This window comes from Saccopteryx leptura, chromosome 5, assembly GCF_036850995.1.
Source record: "Saccopteryx leptura isolate mSacLep1 chromosome 5, mSacLep1_pri_phased_curated, whole genome shotgun sequence".
Lineage (NCBI taxonomy): Eukaryota > Metazoa > Chordata > Mammalia > Chiroptera > Emballonuridae > Saccopteryx > Saccopteryx leptura.
The window spans coordinates 61482436-61502383 of record NC_089507.1 but is presented as its reverse complement, the minus strand read 5'-3'; the positions used below and the strand labels follow the sequence as shown (position 1 = coordinate 61502383).

Genomic DNA, 19948 nt, shown 5'->3' with positions numbered 1-19948 from the left:
TCAAGGAATTTGTCCATTTCATCTAGGTTGTCTAGTTTTTTGGTATACAGTTTTTCATAGTATTTTCTTACAATATTTTGTATTTCTGTTGTCTCAGTTGTTATATCTCCACTCTCATTTCTAATTTTATTTGAGTCCTCTCTCTTTTTTTCTTGGTGAGTCTGGTTAAAGATTCATCAATCTTGTTTATCTTTTCAAAGAACCAGATCTTGGTTTCATTGATCCTCGTTATTGTTCATTTCTAGGAATTTTTTTATTTCTTCTTTGAACTCATTGTTAACCTATTTGTTATTTAATAACATACTATTTAGTTTCCACATGTTTGAGTATTTTTCAGTTTTTCTGTTGTGGTTGATATCTAGTTTCATGCTATTGTGATCAGAGGAAATGCTCGATATGATTTCAATCTTCTTAAATTTGTTGAGACCACTTTTGTGCCCTCACATGTGGTCTATCCTAGAGAATGTACCATGGGCACTTGAAAAGAATGTATATTCTGCTGCTTTAGGGTGAAAGGTTCTGAAGGTATCTATTAAATCGAGTTGATCTAATATGTCCTTTAAGTCTGCTGTTTCTTTGTCAATTTTCTTTCTTGAGGATCTATCTAGTGATGTTAGTGGGGTATTGAAATCTCCTACTATTATAGTATTGCTGTTGATCTTGCCCTTTAAGTCCATCAAAGTCTGCTTTATATATTTAAGTGCTCCTATATTAGGTGTATAGATATTTATAATGATTATATCTTCCTGTTGGATTGCTCTTTATCATTATGTAGTGACCTTTATCTCTTACTATAGCCTTTGTTTTAAAGTCCATTTTGTCTTATATAAGTATTGCTACCCCAGCTTTTTATTCATTTCCATTTGCGTGAAATATTTTTTCCATCCTTTTATCTTCAGTCTATGTGCATCTTTTGTTTTAAGGTGTGTCTCTTGTAGACAGCATATATATGGGTCCTGTTTTCTTATCCACGCAGCTACCCTATGTCTTTTGATTGGATCATTTAATCCATTTACATTTAAGGTTATTATTGATATGTAATTGTTTATTGCCATTTTATTCTTTAAAACTGTATTCCTCTTTTGCTATATTCTTTTTCTCCTTTGATCTGTTTACAACAGGCCCTTAGCATTTCTTGCAGCCTTGGTTTGGTTGTTGTAAATTCCTTGAGGTTTTTTTTTGTCTGGAAAGCTTTTCATTTCTCCTTCAATTTTAAATGATAGCCTTGCTGGATAAAGTAGTCCTGGTTGTAGGCTCTTGTTCTACATTACTTTGAATATTTCTTGCCATTCCCTTCTGGCCTCAAGTGTTTCTGTTGAGAAGTCAGAAGTCATCCTTATGGGGGCTCCTTTGTAGGTGATAGTCTTTTTTTCTCTAGCAGCTTTTAATATTTTCATTTTATCACTTAACTTTGGTACTTTAATTATGATGTGTCTTTGTGTAGATTTCTTTGGGTTTCTCTTTAATGGAGTTCTCTGTGTTTCTTGAACTTGTGAGATGTTTTCCTGCATTAATTGAGAGAAGTTTTCAGCTATGATATGTTTGAACAAAGTCTCTATCCCTTGTTCTTTTTCTTCTTCTTCAGGAACCCCTATGATGCGGATGTTATTTCTCTTCATGTTGTCACAGAGCTCTCTTAGAGTTTCCTCAGACTTTTTGAGTCTCTTTTCTTTTTTCTGCTCTGCTTTCGTGCCTTTATTTATCTTGTCTTCTAACTTGCTGATTCGATTCTCAGCTTCATTCATCTTGCTTTTTATTCCTTCCACTGTGTTCTTCATTTCTAATATTGTATTTGTCATTTCTGATTGATTCTTTTTTATTATTTCAATGTCCTTTATTATATTTGCTATCTTTTATTTAGTTGTTCATAATGACCATCTATTGTTGTTCTAATATCTTTGAGCATCCTAACAATCGTTATTTTAAACTGCATCTCGTAATTTGGTCATATCTGACTCATTCAGGTCCTTTTCTGAGGATTTCTCTTGATTCATTTGTGTTGCATTTCTCTGTCTTCTCATTTTGTTTGTGTAAAAGAAAGTTTTGGCCACTGGAGTCCACTGGGTGTGGCCTCTGTATTCCCTAGGTGTGGTCTGTCTGCAGGACTGCCACCCCCTCTGTTGTTGCTGCCTAGGGCATTCGGGTATGGGCGTTGCCAGTCCCTGCCACTGGGGCTGTTGCTGTGGTTTCCACCTCTCCTTCATGGGAGTGGCTGTAATCACATGCTCGGGTGTACAAGCCTTGGTGACCTGGGCCTTCACCCTGCCCCCTCAGGTGGCATTATGCTGGGCTGTAAGGGCAGGGGTGAGCACCTTTGCTCAGCTGCGGGTCTCCGTCTGATTCCAGGCTTTCACCCTGCCCTTGCAGGAGGAGCCTGCTCATGGGACAGCTGCAAGCCTTGGCTCCACAGGCCGGGCAGGACTGTGTGGCCGCACTCAGTAGCGGGACTCTGCCTGTTCTGGGCTTTTGGCTCCACCCCTGTGGGAGGAGTCGGCTCCCAAGTCAGGCCACAGCCTCGGTTCTGCAGGCGGGGCAGGGCTGTGCTCCTGCACACTTGCTCAAGGGTGGGTGTCTGCCCCTTCTGGGGCTCCTGCCCTTCCCCTGCAGGCTAGATTGCAGGCGGTCCACAGCTGGGCTTGACCACTTTTGCACGTCCCCTCCTCCCCAGCCGGGCAAGACTGAACTCACACCTGGGCCTCAGTGGTAGCCAGCTGGCTTCTCCCTTGCTGACACAACCACACTTCCTTGTCCCGCCACCACCCGCCCTCAGGCAAGCCCTCAGCCGTGTGGGTGGGGGCACTGTAGTTCAGACCCTAAGACTCACTACTGTGGTCTCGAAAGCTCCCTCCTTCTAAAAGAACTCTGCTCTAAGTACCATGGGAAAACTTGTTTGGCTGGTATCCTGCTTCTCTTTGCTGGTATTGCTGTTTCCAGGGGAAATATTCACTTCAGATTTGGGGAGGGACTTATCCCAGAGGTTAGGGTGACTGTCTCTCAAAATGTTTCTCCCTGTGCCTCCTAGATTACACTCTCTTCCTGCTACTCTGGTCCTCTCCTCTCTCCCCTTCCCCCGGAGCCCTGGGTGAGTGATTGTGAGAGAGGTTTTCTGTGCGGTCCCTTTAACAAGAATCCTGGGTCTGAGAAATCAGTCTCTTTCTCACAAACAGTATCCTGTCTTGTTTCCAGCTAAATACTGTCCAGACACCTCTTCTAGGCTCTTGTTTGCAGGCTGGGGCTTTGTTCCTGGGACTCAGGACCCTCCCCTCTCTGCTAAACTCACTTCCCACCACACAAGTCTCTCCTGGCTGCCATTCGCTCCGGGGAGCTGGACAGCCCTCTCCACGTTTCCACTTTTCCTGCCAGTCTCAGTGTGCCTTCTTCAGTGTTCCTTGGTTGAAGAGTCCTATTAGTTTAGTCCAAAGTTGGTTTTTCCAGATGATGGTTCTTAAAATTAGTTCATAAATCCACTTTGGTTCTGGGAGGTGGAAGTTGGTACGTCTGCTTACTCCATCACCATCTTGTCTTCTCCTGTCCCATAAATTTTGAGTTGATGTATGCTCATTATCATTTGTTTCTAGAATTTTTTTAAATTTCTTCTTTGATCTCATCATTAACTCATTCGTTATTTAATAACATGCTATTTAGTTTCCAAGTGTTTGAGTATTTTTCAGTTTTTCTGTTGTGGTTGATATCTAGTTTCATACCATTGTAATCAGAGGAAATGCTCGATATGATTTCAATCTTCTTAAATTTGTTGAGACCACTTTTGTGCCCTAACGTGTGGTCTATCCTAGAGAATGTACCATGAGCACTTAAAAAGAATGTATATTCTGCTGCTTTAGGGTGAAAGGTTCTGAAGATATCTATTAAATCCAGTTGATCTAGTGTGTCCTTTAAGTCTGCTGTTTCTTTGTTAATTTTCTTTCTTGAGGATCTGTCTAGTGATGTTAGTGGTATATTGAAATTCCCTACTATTATAGTATTGCTGTTGATCTCACCATTTATATCCATCAAAGTCTGTTTTATATATTTAGGTGCTCCTATATTAGGTGCATAGATATTTTAATGGTTATATCTTCCTGTTGATTGCTCCCTTTATCATTATGTAGTGACCTTCTTTGTCTCTTACTATAGCCTTTGTTTTAAAGTCCATTTTGTCTGATATAAGTATTGCTACCCCAACTTTATTTTCATTTCTATTTGCATGAAATATTTTTTCCATCCTTTTATCTTCAGTCTATGTGCATCTTTTGTTTTAAGGTGTGTCTCTTGTAGACAGCATATGTACTGGTCCTGACTTCTTATCCACACAGCTACCCTATGTCTTTTGATTGGATCATTTAATCAATTTACATTTAAGGTTATTACTGATATGTAGAGAGAGAAAAAAAAGGCTATCACCTACAAAGGAGCCCCCATAATGATGAATCCTACTTCTCAACAGAAATCTTGAGCCCCCATAAGGATGACATCTGACTTCTCAAGAGAAACACTTGAGTGCAGGGAATGGCAAGAAATATTCAAAGCAATGCATAACAAGAGCCTACAACCAAGACTACTTTATCCAGCAAGGCTATGGTTTAAAATTGAAGGAGAAATAAAGAGCATCCCAGACAAAAAAAAAACTCAAGGAATTCACTACAGCCAAACCAATGCTGCAAGAAATGCTAAAGGGCCTGTTGTAAGCAGATCAAAGGGGAAAAAGAATATAGCAAAAGAGGAATATAGCTTTAAAGAATAAAATGGCAATAAAAGCTTTAGTCTTTTAAAAAATTTTCCATTGATTTGAGAGAGAGAAAGAAAGAAGAGCATCAGCTCATTTCAAATAGTTATTCCATTTAGTTGTGCACTGAAAAAAAAATTTTTATTTCACATTAATTTCTGAAAGACATTTTTGCTAGATTCATGTTCCTGGTTGACTTTTTACCTTTCAGTGCTTTGAAGATGTTGTCCCATTGACCCAAGGCTGGTATTATTTCTGATGAAGAGCATTTAGTCTTTCCTGTTTGTTTTATTCTACATGTGCCCTTCTACTTTAGACTCCTTAAGAGAGTCCATTTGTCACTTATTTTCAGCAATTTTAGATATTCCTTGGACTGATTTATTTGTGTTTACTCATTTATTCTGCTTGGAATGTTTTGTACTCCTTGGCCCTATGAATTTATAATTTTCACATAACTTGAAATCTTTTCGCCATTAGTTTTTTCAATATATTTTATTCTTTCTGGTTCTTATGGGATTACACTTACATTTTTGTGGCAGGAGGAAAAGTTAAAAGGTAAATATATTATCATTTTTTAAATTAAACTCTAATGGTATTGTGAATAACAGTTCATCTTAGCAAAAACAAGTGATGAGCCATGACAATCGAAATATATAAATAAGACAGTACTCTTTTATTAATTGTTAATGCTTTTTTATGTGATCATGAGCTTTACACTTTTGGAATGCATAAGTTTGGGAGTTTTAGCTTCAAAAAGGCATCATGCAAAACAGAACCCAGAGAAGGCTCACCTGGAAAAAGCAGGCTTCATTACAAGACCTGTAAGACAACACATGGGAAAGGTAGGTCCCACCCTGTGGACAGCAAATGCTGTAGAAGGTTTAATTCTGAATAGACAGCTATATTCTACTGGGACAGTTTTAGATATCTCCCAGGATGTGTGGGCTCCAGGAATGTGCTCCACCTTTGGACATTGGCAGACGGGTTCCACCCCAGAAGCCAGTGGATCACTGCCCCAGCCCTATGAGTTCCTGGAAGTATAGCTTTGTGGCTGCATCTTCACAGTTCACTCCCTGTACTAAGTTTCAGACTGTAATACACGTGCGCGCACACACACACACACACACACACACACACACACAGCCTTTGGACCAGAGCCCATCTCCCCTCAAGTGGTTGGGCTGCTGAGACAAGTACTCTCACACTGTTTCTCTGAGTGGGGAGATGAGTACCGGGATTTTCATGTTGGGTGGTCTGAGCCAGACTCCTTACAGAGGATTCTGGGACAAGGGGCATCAAGCAGTGGCGGCACCTAGGTATTCCTCATCTGAAGAAGAAAAAAAGAAAAGTCCTATGGCCACTCTGAACTTTTGACATTGCCCCACACTGGGGTTCAGTTGGCTTTTATTTGTGTCATTTGTTGTTATATTATTTATTGCAGGGGTACTGCTGTAGTTTAATCTTAGATTTCTTTACTAAACTCACTGACCTATTCTAATAGGGCTCAAGTTCATTTTCTTGCATTTTTATGGTAATCATACTGTCTATAAATAATGTCTTACGCCTTCCAAATATTTATGACACTTTTCTTTCATTGTAGTGTTGCATTGTCCAGACTGTCAATAAAAAATTAAGAGTATTAGATAAGCTGATTCAGATACTAAAATGTTTAAACACTAGACAAGAAATTTACTACAACTGTTTGCTATATATTCATTATCAAATTAATTAAGTTTAGAATTTTATCTATGCTTTCTCTGCATCCATAGATATTATATTTTTTCTTTCGAAATTTATTAATGTTAGAGCTGATCCTATGATCAATCATATTACTCTTTCTCTGACTTACTATTTCTTAATATACTCCTGGATTCATTTTACATTTCTTTTCATACAGTTCATAAGAAAAATTAGTCTTTAGCTTTTTAGTCTCTTCTATCCTTTTCTGAATTAATGTCAGGATTACACAAGTCTTATAAAATGATTTTAAAACATTAAAATTACATCCTTTTTTAAACCTGAATTAAATCAGACATAAATAATTCTCATTGTGAAAATTAAAATATGGCAGATATAGTCAATTTGTATTGTGTCAACTTAACTAAGCTAGGACTTAGTTTTCCATAATTTACTCCCGTAGGTAGTTACAGGCTAGGTTGGGCCCCAAGAGACATTTGCAGTAATTTTGGAAGACAGAAAAAGAGTGACTGTGTTGTTCTAGCTCCTGTAGGATCTTCTCCTTCAGCTTCCCCTGCTCCTGGGTCAGGGGGTCAGGTACAAGTGCACATTTAGCTCTGTGACTAAAAGTGCCAGCTTCTCCTGCAGATCACCCCTATTATCAAGCTGGAAGTGTGGAGGAAGTGAGGGCCTAATACAAGTTCCAGTTTGTCCTGCAAATTCTAGCTATTCCTTGCAGATCTCTGTTTGACCTTGCTTCCCCCAATTCTCATTCACCTTTCCTTCTGTCTGGCTGTCCTAATGACTTTGAGCTCCAGCACCAGACGACAAAGAAACAACTTTTATAGGCTATTTAAACAGTTTTCGTTTTGTAAGTTCAAATCTCCAAAAAATTATGTACACATGATATGTGTGTGTGTTTGTGTGTGTGTGTGTGGGTGTGTGTGGGGGTGTGTGTGTGTGTGTATTCTGTTTCTCTGATTGAACGCTGAATGATTCACAATTACCTACCTGTAATGGTTCCAGAGCAATAGAAATTTAAGGAAGGGTTCTCTGATTAGTCTGAGGTTACCTGAAATTAATTCTCTGATTTTATTAAAGACATTAAGAGCTTGGTAACAGTGGTAAAGAGTACATATACTGTAGTTCATGGAATGCAGAGGCAAAGTTATTTATCACCTCTGGATGCCTGCAATGAAGACAAGGCTTTGGTTATCCAAGTGTTTGCTGCCAGAGGACATTTTAGTGTCAATAAGAAATATAAGAAATATAAATGTGCCAAAAACCTTCAGAAAGAAAAGGCGAAGCTCAGGGCTCCGGGATTAGCTAGCCACTTAGTAGCAAGTTAGTAACATAGTCCACTCCCATCATAGAAGGGGAAAATATTTGGTACAGTTTCATGATTTTTAAAAACTCTATCCATAAGTGATTTCCATTATGCCATATATATGCACCTTTTTATATAATTATTGATTTTTTTTTCTGAAGTGAGAAGCAGGGAAGCAGAGAGACAGACTCCCGCACGCACCCTACTGGGATCCACCTGACAAGACCACTAGGTAGCGATGCTCTGCCCATTTAGGACATTGCTCTGTTGCAACTGGAGCCATTCTAGCACCTGAGGCAGAGGCCATGGACCTGGTCTCAGCACCTGGGCCAACTTTTTGCTCCAATGGAGCCTTGGCTGTAGGAGGAGAAGAGAGAGAGATACAGAGAATGGACCGGGGGAAGGGTGGAGAAGCAGATGGGCACTTCTCCTGTGTGCCCTGTGTGAATTGAGCCCGGGACTTCCACACAGTGGGCTGATGCTCTCCCTCTGAGCCAACCAGGCAGGGCCTAATTATTGATAATTTTTAGTGCCCATATAAGAATTGCTTGTTTGTTATATTTACTCACTTTTTTATTGATTTTTATCTATTTATTACTAATATGTGGAGCTATATTTTAGCTAGTAAGTTGATTAGATATTTTGCAAATATTTATTCTCAGGTAGTTTCTTGTCTTTTGACTTTTTTATGATATATTTTGTCATACAGAGATAAAAATTTTCAGCAAGGAAATTGTGTATCAAATATTAATAAGGTACATAGAAAACACTGAATCAATGCAGTTACTAGAAAAAGAGAAAGTTTGAAAATAACTAACCATTCAACTAAAGAAGGTAGAGAAAGAAAAACAAAATAACACCTAAATAATATAGAAATAAAAAATTAATAGAAACAAGAAAATGAAAAAATTAAAATATACAAATTCAATAAACTTTGATTTCTTAATGAAAGCCAAGAATTTTTCTTTAAAAAGACCAATGAAATAGATAACATTTGACAAGCTTAATGGAGGGGGAAAAAAGTATACACAAATAATTTTAGAAATCAAAAAAGACTCATAACAATAGATAAAACTATAAACAACTATAAACATAGTAATAAATTTGAAAATCTATGTGAATATATACGAAGCATTTGCTCAAGTTATGAATTTAGAATATATCCATAGGTGATTCTATTGCATCCTTGATTTTCCAAAAAGAAAACAGCAGTTTGCATTCCTATTTGAATGTTAGGTTTTCTAGATTATTAGTCAAAGCCCAGGAAGGAAATAGATTCAAACAAAGTAACTGAAGGAAACTGAATGGTTGGGTTAATTTACAAAAGTAAAAACAGGGTTAAGAGAAACCCAAGAGGGACAAAGAAGAGTTACAAATAACAATAAACTATTAACACTCATTAACTAGTCCAAATGAGGTGAGGATAGGGAACAGTTAATAGAACTCAGAAAGATAGCTATAGAAAAGAGTTTCTAAACCCTAAATTTTAGCTTGATGGAAGAAAATACCTGCTAATCTGCAGCACAGTATGAAATAAGTCTGAAGAAAAAAATGCCCAATCTCTCTCTTTTCATGGCTTATAATTTCTTGCCAGTGCCTTTATTAGCTGAATCTAACTGGCCAAAGGGAAAGGAAGCCCAGTTAAAGCAGCCAACAGAAGTCAAGTCCTTGGGGTACAGAGAACAGAACAGGTTGCTGTAGGATAGAATGTAGATCTCAGGGGTCACAGAGAATATCTAATATACTGAATTCCCCATTCAAAATAAATTTTTCTAAGAAAATTTTAAATTTTAAAATTCTAAGTTTAAAGACTCCTTTTTTTTTTTCTAGGAATCACTGTAGGGAATACAAATTCTAAGATCAAGGGGACTCTCATTCATAGGTAATTGTTGACACTGATTTTTTTTTAATTATGGAAAACTATACATAGTGTAAAATTAACCATTTTAAGTATACAGGCCGATGGCATTAAGTACATTCATATTGTTGTGCGATCATTACCATCATCCATTACTAGAACTCTTTTCATCTTACAAACCTGAAACCTTGTAGTAATTAAACAGTAACTCCTCGTGCTCCCTTCCCACTAGACCCTGGCAACAACCATTCTACTTGCTGTCTCAGTTATTTGACTACCCTAGGTACCCCACATAAATAGAATTACACAGTATTTGTCTTTTTCTGACTGGTTTATTTCACTTATATTGACCCTGAAAAAGAAGGTACCTACCAAGAAGGGCTCCTGGTGGCTAAAGGGCTCAAAATTAAAAACAGAGCCTAGTAGCCATTTCTAAACAGGGGCTTCTCATGCAAATTGCACTTCAGGAACATGCCAGCTCTAAGTTGGCACTGCCTACTGCCTGCCTGCAATGTGTTCCTGCAGTCTGGGCCAACCCTTATAAAGGAGTTCCTGGATTCTTACTTCAACCAATAGAACGGATGTAACTGAGTTGAAAATTTATTTCTTTAAAATGACCTTCTTTGCCTGTTTTTCCTTTTGATTCCAACTAGCCTCTTCCAGCACCCTGACTCGCCTGCTTCTTTATCCCTGCACAACCACTCCCTAATCTTTAATACCTCAGGGCAATGAGCTACTGATCAGCATCCAATAATAATGAACAAAGCCAGAGACAGACTTAGAGGCCTCAATTGTGTTTCAGCCTGAGGCTCAGAACAGCTAACCAGACAAAAAGACCCCATTGCCGACATCAGGACCAGATTCACTGATCAGGTACTCTCTACTCTAGCTCCCTACCTTAGTTCTGGAGAGACCATGACTCCAACTTCCATAGTCATCATGATTAATGATCTTTCCCCTATATAACTCAATTCTTGGAAGCCACTAGGGAACCAGAGTTTTGAGCATTAGCTCACCTGTTTCCAGGCATGGGCTACTTCTTGAAAACAATTCCTAACTTTTTTTTCCCTTTTTTTTTTTTTTTTTTTTTTTTTTTTTTTTTGCTGCAAGCTCTTTATTTTTTTTTATTTTTTTTTTTCTCTTTTTCTTTTTTTTTTTTTTCTGAAGCTGGAAACGGGGAGAGACAGTCAGACAGACTCCCGCATGTGCCCGACTGGGATCCACCCGGCACGCCCACCAGGAGCTATGCTCTGCCCACCAGGGGGCGATGCTCTGCCCCTCCGGGGAGTCGCTCTGCCGCGACCAGAGCCACTCTAGCGCCTGGGGCAGAGGCCAAGGAGCCATCCCCAGCGCCCGGGCCATCTTTGCTCCAATGGAGCCTTGGCTGCGGGAGGGGAAGAGAGAGACAGAGAGGAAGGAGGGGGGGGTGGAGAAGCAAATGGGCGCTTCTCCTGTGTGCCCTGGCCGGGAATCGAACCCGGGTCCCCCGCACTCCAGGCCGACGCTCTACCGCTGAGCCAACCGGCCAGGGCCCAAGCTCTTTATTCATGTCTTATTGGGCTCTGATGCACATAGGTAAAATGACCCCTTTATTCCAGTAACACTGCCTCTTTCCTTGGTCAATCAGAGCTGTACAGATATATTTCTCATTAGTAGCTTCACTGACCAGAGTGGCTACATTCTGACCAATCAGGACAGTGTTTTTGAACCCAATCAAATAGTAGGATTTGAAGTCTTCAATGCATGAGGATAGACCCGTCAGGGATGAGGTTGCGGGGACTTCTCTCCATATAAGTCAGCTCCATCTGGCTCAGAGAATGCACTTTACCTTTCCACTAAATACAGAAGACTGCATCTTCCTAGCTGGAGCTTAAACATATAAGATTCTTGCCAGACCAGAGTAGAGCAGACAGGAGAGGACTGGAGCAGGGCAGAGCAGGCCAGAGCAGACTGGAATGGAATGGAGTGGAACAGAGCAAAGCAAATATCCCCCTGCTGCCACCACTGAAAATATATACTACAACTCATTTGCTGACCTAGAACATTAGACCCCAGAACTTCTGTCACTGCATCAACTGAAAAACAAAAGCTTCCAGCCCTGGCCAGTTGGCTCAGTGGTATAGCATCAGCCTGGTGTGTGGGTGTTCCAGGTTCCATTCCTGGTCAGGGCACACAGAAGAAGCAACCATCTGCTTCTCCACCCTTCCCCCTCTCCTTTCTCTATATCTGTTTCTTCCCCTCCTGCAGCCATAGTTCCACTGGAGTGAGTTAGCCCAGGCACTGAGAATGGCACCATGGTCCCACCTCAGGCACTAAAATGTCTCCTGATACAACAGAGCAATGCCCCAGATGGGCAGAGCACTGCACCCTAGTGGGCTTGCTGAGTGGATCCCAATTGTGCACATGTGAGTAGGGTGCACATGATAATCTGTCTCTCTGCTTCCCTATTTCTCACTTAATACACACACACACACACACACACACACACACACACACACTCACACACACACAGCTTCCACCACCAAATTCAATACAAAATGGATTGCACATGGTGTTTTTTCCCTCATGTTATTCTTTTCTAAAGTAGGTGTAGAGTAGATGATGGGCAGTGATTTAGTCCCACAAGGATACACTAGCAGCAAGGGAAACTGACAGTGAATTTCTTTCTCTACCTTAGAAAGGTGGACTCAGAATTGGGAAAATCTCAAGACATTATAATGATAATGGGTATTCAAAATGATAACATATTCAGGAAATAGATAGGCACTACACATGATAGATACCCTTAACATAGGAGGGAAGGAAGAGAGAGTGGACAGAAATTAAAGTAGTTTTATAAATTTCATGGTAGAAAACTGAGGAGTGTTCCTGACTGATTAACTCTTCTTTGTTGACAGTAAGAGATGAGGTTATCTACTAATAGAAGCCTAAAAGTGTAAAGATAGTTTTAAAAAGTTGTAAAAAAAAAAAAAAAAAAAACAAGGGATATCAACAGGCATTCACAAAAGAAATGTAAATAGTCAAGAAATATTTAAATAGATTCTTAACCTCACTAATAATCAAGGAAATTAAAATGAAAACAATAAAATGTTTTTCACATATGATATTGGCACACACAGCTGGTGGGAGAGTAAATGGATACTGTAGAGAGCACTTTGACCATGTCAGTGTAACACATCAATTCCACAAGGAGGATGTACAAAAGCTTTCTCTTCCACTGTTGTTTGTGAATACTCAATAAGGAAAATGAATTTCTAAAGAACCAACCTAAGCAAACAATGAATTCAATGCAGCCACTTGTAAAGAATAGAGAGACCTATGTAGAGTGACATTAAACAGTCTCCAAAATTTAATGTTTGATACTTTTAAGATACAAAAAGATATGGGTATTACCTTTTTCTGAAGAAAACACCAACAAAGAATAATATATACTTACACATAATGAAAATATTTATATATAATAAAAAACACATACAATTTTTGGAAGACTACTTGTATATATCCAAGAAGAGGAAGAATATTGGGATGAACTTCAGCCCTTGCTGCTGCAGCTTGGCTTAGAACCAGAACAAATACTCATCATCTCCTACCTCTACCATCCAGTCTAGATTCCCCTCACACTCAACCAAACACTTCTTCTGGTCTTGCTAGCATATCTAGTAGAGTGAACCAGACCCTCATTCCTAAGCAATCTAAACTGCTGGCTACAAAACCATTCCCAGTTTCAGCTGTTGTTCTCAAATTGGACCATTCTACTTCCAGTGAACACCTGTTGACTATTTTGCAGTTTCTTCTTCTGGGGTCCTTTAGATGCCCACTGTCTTCTCTGCTTTTCTTGGACATAGATACATTCTAGTTGTTGTGCAATTATGGCTTCTCCCCATCTGCTTTTTTTATGTTGGGGTTCATAGGAATAACTTTCACCTAGTTTTGTATAAAAGTTTTTCATGGGTTTTTGGTTTTGCTATCCAGCTGCTCTCTGCTTCTGAATCATCCTCTTCTCCTTATTTCCTTCTACCTTTCAGCCCTTCCTTCTTCATTCTTTGTCAGCACCACCCCCATGCCTATGCCTTAAGTCAGGGGTCCCCAAACTTTTTACACAGGGGGCCAGTTCACTGTCTCTCAGACTGTTGGAGGGCCGGACTATAAAAAAAACTATGAACAAATCCCTATGCACACTGCACATATCTTATTTTAAAGTAAAAAAACAAAACAGGAACAAATACAATATTTAAAATGAAGAACAAGTAAATTTAAATCAACAAACTGACCAGTATTTCAATGGGAACTATGGGCCTGCTTTTGGCTAATGAGATGGTCAATGTGCTCCTCTCACTGACCACCAATGAAAGAGGTGCCCTTTCCGGAAGTGCAGCAGGGGCCGGATAAATGGCCTCAGGGGGCCGCATGTGGCCCGCGGGCCGTAGTTTGGGGACCCCTGCCTTAAGTGATAGTCGTTCTCCACATTTTGTCTCACTGTACACACTCTGCTTCAGAATCTTTCTTGCGTCCACTCGTTTCCTCCAAGCAGTGGCTTTTGAATCAATGTAAATAAAAATTAAATGGATCATCTTTAAATGCACAGAATATAGTTTTTAAGGGATTATTTGAGATGCTGAGGATGACATTAATTTTGTCATTATGAAAGTTTCAGAAATATTGTGGATGCAGCATTCTTGGTTTGGTTTCACTCCATGATCATCAGAATTCATGTCCACAGGAAACTACATACTTTTACTTGGGAAAAAGTTCCTCTGTGAACTTACTGAAAGAAAAATATGCAACTCCCCTTAAGCAGAGAGCATAATTTATGTCAAATTTTTCTATTGTTTAATCACAAGAGTACAGCTAATTCTGAAATACATGCATTAAAATATTATTTCATAAAGAACAGTATTTACACTGAATCTTGATGCAATAAAAATGGAAAAACTACAATGGTTGGTTGTTGATTGTCTTATTGTATAATGATGGTAAATTATATCACTGAATTATTTTCTAGAATCTCACTTAATGACTTCTAAATAATTTTAAAATTATATCAAAAAGATTTAATTTGCATGATGTATTTATTTTTATTTTCTAAATAATGGAAAGATAACCTCTAAATAAAACCTCCCCAATGCTAATCTCTGTACATGATTGGTATCCATTTGTCAGGGAAATTTTAAAATAATTCTATAAACATCCCTTAATTTGTATCTGAGAAAAGCAATCCAGTGGTCACAGACAGCCATTGGAATGAAAGTGCTGCATTTATTTAACATGAAAGAATCACCAAGAAAGAATCCAGGAAACCACAGTGCAATAAAGTTGTCAAAACTTGTAAAGTATCTGTATTTGTATATTAATTTAGAGGATTGGTTTAATTAGGTAAGATGACTAACTCCCCAAAACAAATATTGTTACTTGGGTTAGCTGGGATGAATCTAATTGTTGATACTGTTATAAATTTATTTTGAAAGTTTGTAAGTGTCTAGTAAAATGAGAACATGATAGACTTAGAATGAGGAGCCTCATTCATCCTCCTGAACCACCCTACCCATCTCCAGCTCATCAAATAGTTAAGTAGTATCAGTCTTTATTTATTTTTCTCCTACTCCCTTTCATTCCTAACCAATCTTCATATAAAAAACATTGCAGTCATTATATTGATGCACTACTTGTACACTTTTAGTGGTCTGAGGTGTTAAATGATAATACAGAAGTCAGGGTCATGGCAGGAAAACTCAAAAGAGATGATTAGATGTATAAGAGCACAATTTACAAAGATATGGGCAAGATTTCTGGAAACCAACATGGATGGTGAAGCAGCCTTAAACTAGCAGCAGTGGGAAGTCCTTAACACCAGTAGGCCTAAAAAGAGATTGGAGAGGAACCAGTTCCTGGAGCAGCGAATGCTGCCAGCTTCTGGAAGGAGTGCTGTACTGATGGAATGAGAAGCTGGCCAAACCCAAGGAATGCAACCACATCCAAACACAACCTGGAGAAAGATGACAGGGGATAAATCCTCTAACTACTCTATTCCAGCCCTCTGAGCTCCTATTGGCTGAAACAAACCCAAAGCCAAAGGAGCCTGGTTAAGAACCTCAAAGAATAGCAACCAAGACACAGATAAGGGTGGAGAAGGATAGAGAATGAATCCAGCAAAAATATGTGAATCATTGGTACTAACTTTTATTGAAATTAATTGAAAACTTTTGGCAGTAAAACAACATACTACACAATAAAAGAGTACCTGAACAATGATAAATATATGTAAAATGTTTGCTGAATAAAACTTAGCCTGAACTGTAACTTTTATACCAAAGTTAGGTGATAAAGTCTAGAACTAATTCACACTTAAATTCCTAGCAGTGAAGGCACTGGTTACCTCTTGTAGCACTACCTCTTGGTGAAGAATTATGAATTAAATAGATAGTTGAATGACTACATGGATGCAAGTATGGAGAGAGGGATGTATAAATGACTCATAAAACTTTACAGATATAAAAGCCTTTGAATGTAATCTAGTTCATCCCCTTCATTTGTCAGATGAATTAATGGAGTTTCAAACGGGTTAAAAACACAATACAGAATTAAAACCCAATCTCATGACTCTAGGGTCTTCTAACTATAATACACTAGCATTCATTTACCATTTAAAATTTGCTCCATTCAAACCAGTCAATTATTGATAACCCCTCCCACTCCCAAAAAAGAACAAAAATCACCTTACAGAGCATTGCATAATCTTTGACCCCCTGACACATGCCTGCTAATCTAGCCATATTACTAAAAGAATTTTGAGGGGTCCACCTGTCTCTGTGCAATTTATGTGGGCAATTAACCAGCATCTACACAAAGTATTTGAGAACATAGGTCCACAGATTTTTTTATTTAATTTTTTTGTGTGTGACAGAGACAGAGAGAGTCAGAGAGAGGGACAGATAGGGACAGACAGGAAGGGAGAGAGATGAGAAGCATCAATTCCCTGCCACAGCACCCTAGCTGTTCACTGACTGCCCTCCGGGGGTCCACAGCAGACCGAGTGACACCCCCCCACCCCCCACTCAAGCCAGCAACCTTGGGCTCAAGCTGGTGAGGCCCGCCCAAACCAGATGAGCCCGTGCTCAAGCCAGCCACCTCAGAGTCTCAAACCTGGGTCCCCTGTGTCCCAGTCTGACACTCCATCCACCGCGTCACCACCCGGTCAGGCTAGGTCCACAGACTTAATGGCACTTTAAAATTATCACTATTATCCCTGGCCAGTTGGCTCAGTGGTAGAGCATCGGCCTGGCGTGCAGGAGTCCCGGGTTTGATTTCCGGCCAGGGCACACAGGAGAAGCGCCCATCTGCTTCTCCACCCCTCCTCCTCTCCTTCCTCTCTGTCTCTCTCTTCCCCTCCCACAGCCAAGGCTCCATTGGAGCAAAGTCAGCCCGGGCACTGAGGAAGGCTCCATGGCCTCTGTCTCAGGTGCTAGAATGGCTCTGGTTGCAACAGAGCAACGCCCCAGATGGGCAGAGCATCGCCCCCTGGTGGGCATGCCGGGTGGATCCTGGTCGGGCGCATGCGGGAGTCTGTGTGACTGCCTCCCCGTTTCCAACTTCAGAAAAATACAAAAATAAATAAAATAAAATAAAATAAAATTATCACTACTTAATCCATATATATAAATATATATATATATCATAATTCAACTAAATCTTTATCTTGTTTTTTATGAAGGTACAATAAGAATAAACTTAATGGCCCTGGACAGGTAGTTTAGATGGTTAAAGCATCATCCTGATACACTAAAGTTGTGGTTCAGCCCATGGAAAATCAATGTTTCTCTCTCTCCCTTCCTTTCTCTCTAAAATCAATCAATAAATTAAAAATAAATAAGCTTGCCTGACCAGGTGGTGGCACAATAGATGGAGCATTGACTTGATGCAGAGGACCCAGGTTTGAAATACCAAGGTTGCTGGCTTGAGTATGGGCTCACCAGCTTGAGCGCAGGGTCACTGGCTTGAGCGTGGGATCATGGACATGACCCCAAGGTCACTGGCTTGAGCCCAAAGGTCACTGGCTTGAAGCCCAAGGTTGATGGCTTGAACCCAAAGTTGCTGGCTTGAGCAAGAGGTCACTGGCTCGGGTGGAGTCCCCCAGTGAAGGCACATATGAGAAAGCAATCAATGAACGACTAAGGTGCTGCAATGAAGAACTAATGCTTCTCATCTCTCTCCCTTCCTGTCTGTCTGTCCCTATCTGTCCCTCTCTCTCTTGAAAAATAAACAAATAGACAAATAAACAAACAAAGAAATAAATAAATAAACTTAACCAATGCCAAATTTAAAAGTAAATTTATCATTTCCCCACATCTAGTCACCATTTTCTGTTTTGGAGATCTTTAAAACTCTGATTGATTAAACATGAAATATTAATTTCTCACATTCAATCAACATTAATGTTTTTAGTTTCCTACTCCCATGAAAACCCTCTACTTAAAAATAATAATAAAACCCTTCGTGACAATACTAGGCTTATGCTCGGCAATTTTTCACATGTGCTATAAAGATTATTTTACTTTATTGGTATGTTTATTGTCTGTATTTCATTCTTTTTAAACAATCAAAAATGTAGATGTAAACACTGTTTAGCACCATTACTTTTCCCCTTTGTGTCAGTGATTTGGATGCATGGCACAAAATGCAGTATCATGATTTTAAACATATTACTTGTATAAAATATTTAAAAGCTTATTTTTAAAAGCCAGAAACTATGTTGGAAATAGTACCTGAACTTACTTTAAAACAGATAATTCCAGGAAAATTAAATTACTTGTCCAGGTCAAACAACTGGTTTGGGGTAGAGATAGAATTAAAATTAGATATTTCTATTTCCTTAAAATTATATTTATATCTAGCACATGAACATGTTTTGGAGATAAGCAATATTAAAACCTTGGTATTCACGTTTAAGTAATAAACCGCTTAATGCGATATTTGAAGTTCAAAAATTTCAGTCCACTAAAATGCAGAATTAGATTGTTGCAGATAAATAATTTGGGAAGTTGGCTGCAGGATACAAATCCTTCTCAGATTCGGGTGTGGCTTGGTACACAGTCTTGTTCCCTGCGGCCCAAAGAGGAATGGGACAATGTTGGGTTCCGTGGCTTGGCTGCAGAAAGCACAATCTCCAAGTCAGTGCCCATTTAGTCGGCCTGGTTTGGAAATATTGATATATGAGGGCTGTGGGGACCCACCGTCCACCTCACGCTTCTTAGGACGGAAAGCCTATTATTTTTCTGTCTATCTGGGTTCTCCTCAAGAGGACAACTACTCAATCTCCCCCCAACCCACCACCTGTTCCCCCATCTCTCTTTCTCACTCACTCACACACACCCCTATAAGAAGCAAGTAAGGGCATGATTGCTAGGGGGAAGATAGTAGTCAATCTCATTACGTCCAATTTTGCTGTATTGCAAGATATTTGTTACTATCAACATCAGCTGTGATCACCAACTTGATAAACATGAATCAGTAATATGCAGGCACAGTGATCTGTGTATCCGTTATTAAATGGCTTTTCTGAATCGACTAGCCTGAGACAGAAGTTTCTGGACCCAAATGCCCAGTATAACACCAGATACACCAGGTCAGTGTTGCTGCTCACCCTGAAAGGGCAGCAGGCTTCAGTTCTTTAATCCAAACTGGCAAAGAGAAACAGAGGGTCAGACCTGAATTTCAAGCATCTCAGAAGACCTCCAATTTCAGCCACCAGCTAAAGGAGAATGACTTGGGCAGGGGAGCAGGCCCACAGGCGGCTAGTGAGGCGGAGGTACAGAAATTCAAGATTCCCCAGTCCGCACGCTCGGGTTTCTGCCCTGGGTGACAGACACTAGGGGCCCAAATTCTGGACTGACTGAGGCAGCGCGGGGCGGGAAGGACGCAGCGATTCACCTCCGCACCGGGAAACGGCAAGGTCCACTTCACCGCCAGGGGGCGAACACCCCACGGCGCGGGAACTTTCGAGGGACCGAAGTACTAGAAAGAAGCACTCTCCGGTGCTGCCGCCCTTACCTCCAGATAGTACAAGTCCACGGTCGTGATCTGCGAGTCGAGGAAATCTTCATAGGTATTGAACTGAGTGACTATGTTGTCCACGGCTGTCAGGCCCTCTTCCTGATTCATTTTGGTTGCCGTGGCGGAAGCGTCCCTAGCAACGGAGGCAGAAGGTTCCACCCACTTCTTTCCTCCCAATCAGTTGGGAACTCGTGCGGGGGGTTCGGTATTAATCCCACCCCCAGGTGTTAACAGCTTCTGGCTTCGGCCTGACTCCTGTGAACTCAGTCTCAAACGCCCCACTCCGAGGTCAGGTCAGGCACCAGTCGGCTGAGAG

At 40.0% G+C, this 19948-nt stretch overlaps 1 protein-coding gene across 2 annotated transcripts in view; it reads right to left on the bottom strand.

Moving 5' to 3' along the window:
• CFAP299 (cilia and flagella associated protein 299) overlaps nt 1–19740 on the bottom strand; it is a 744166-nt gene extending 724426 nt beyond the window's left edge. For both annotated transcript variants that reach the window (XM_066386151.1, XM_066386150.1), the window contains exon 1: nt 19630–19740. In XM_066386151.1, the coding sequence (XP_066242248.1) occupies nt 19630–19740 (111 nt within the window). The remainder of the gene's footprint in view (nt 1–19629) is intronic.
• Between the last annotated feature and the right edge of the window lie 208 nt (nt 19741–19948).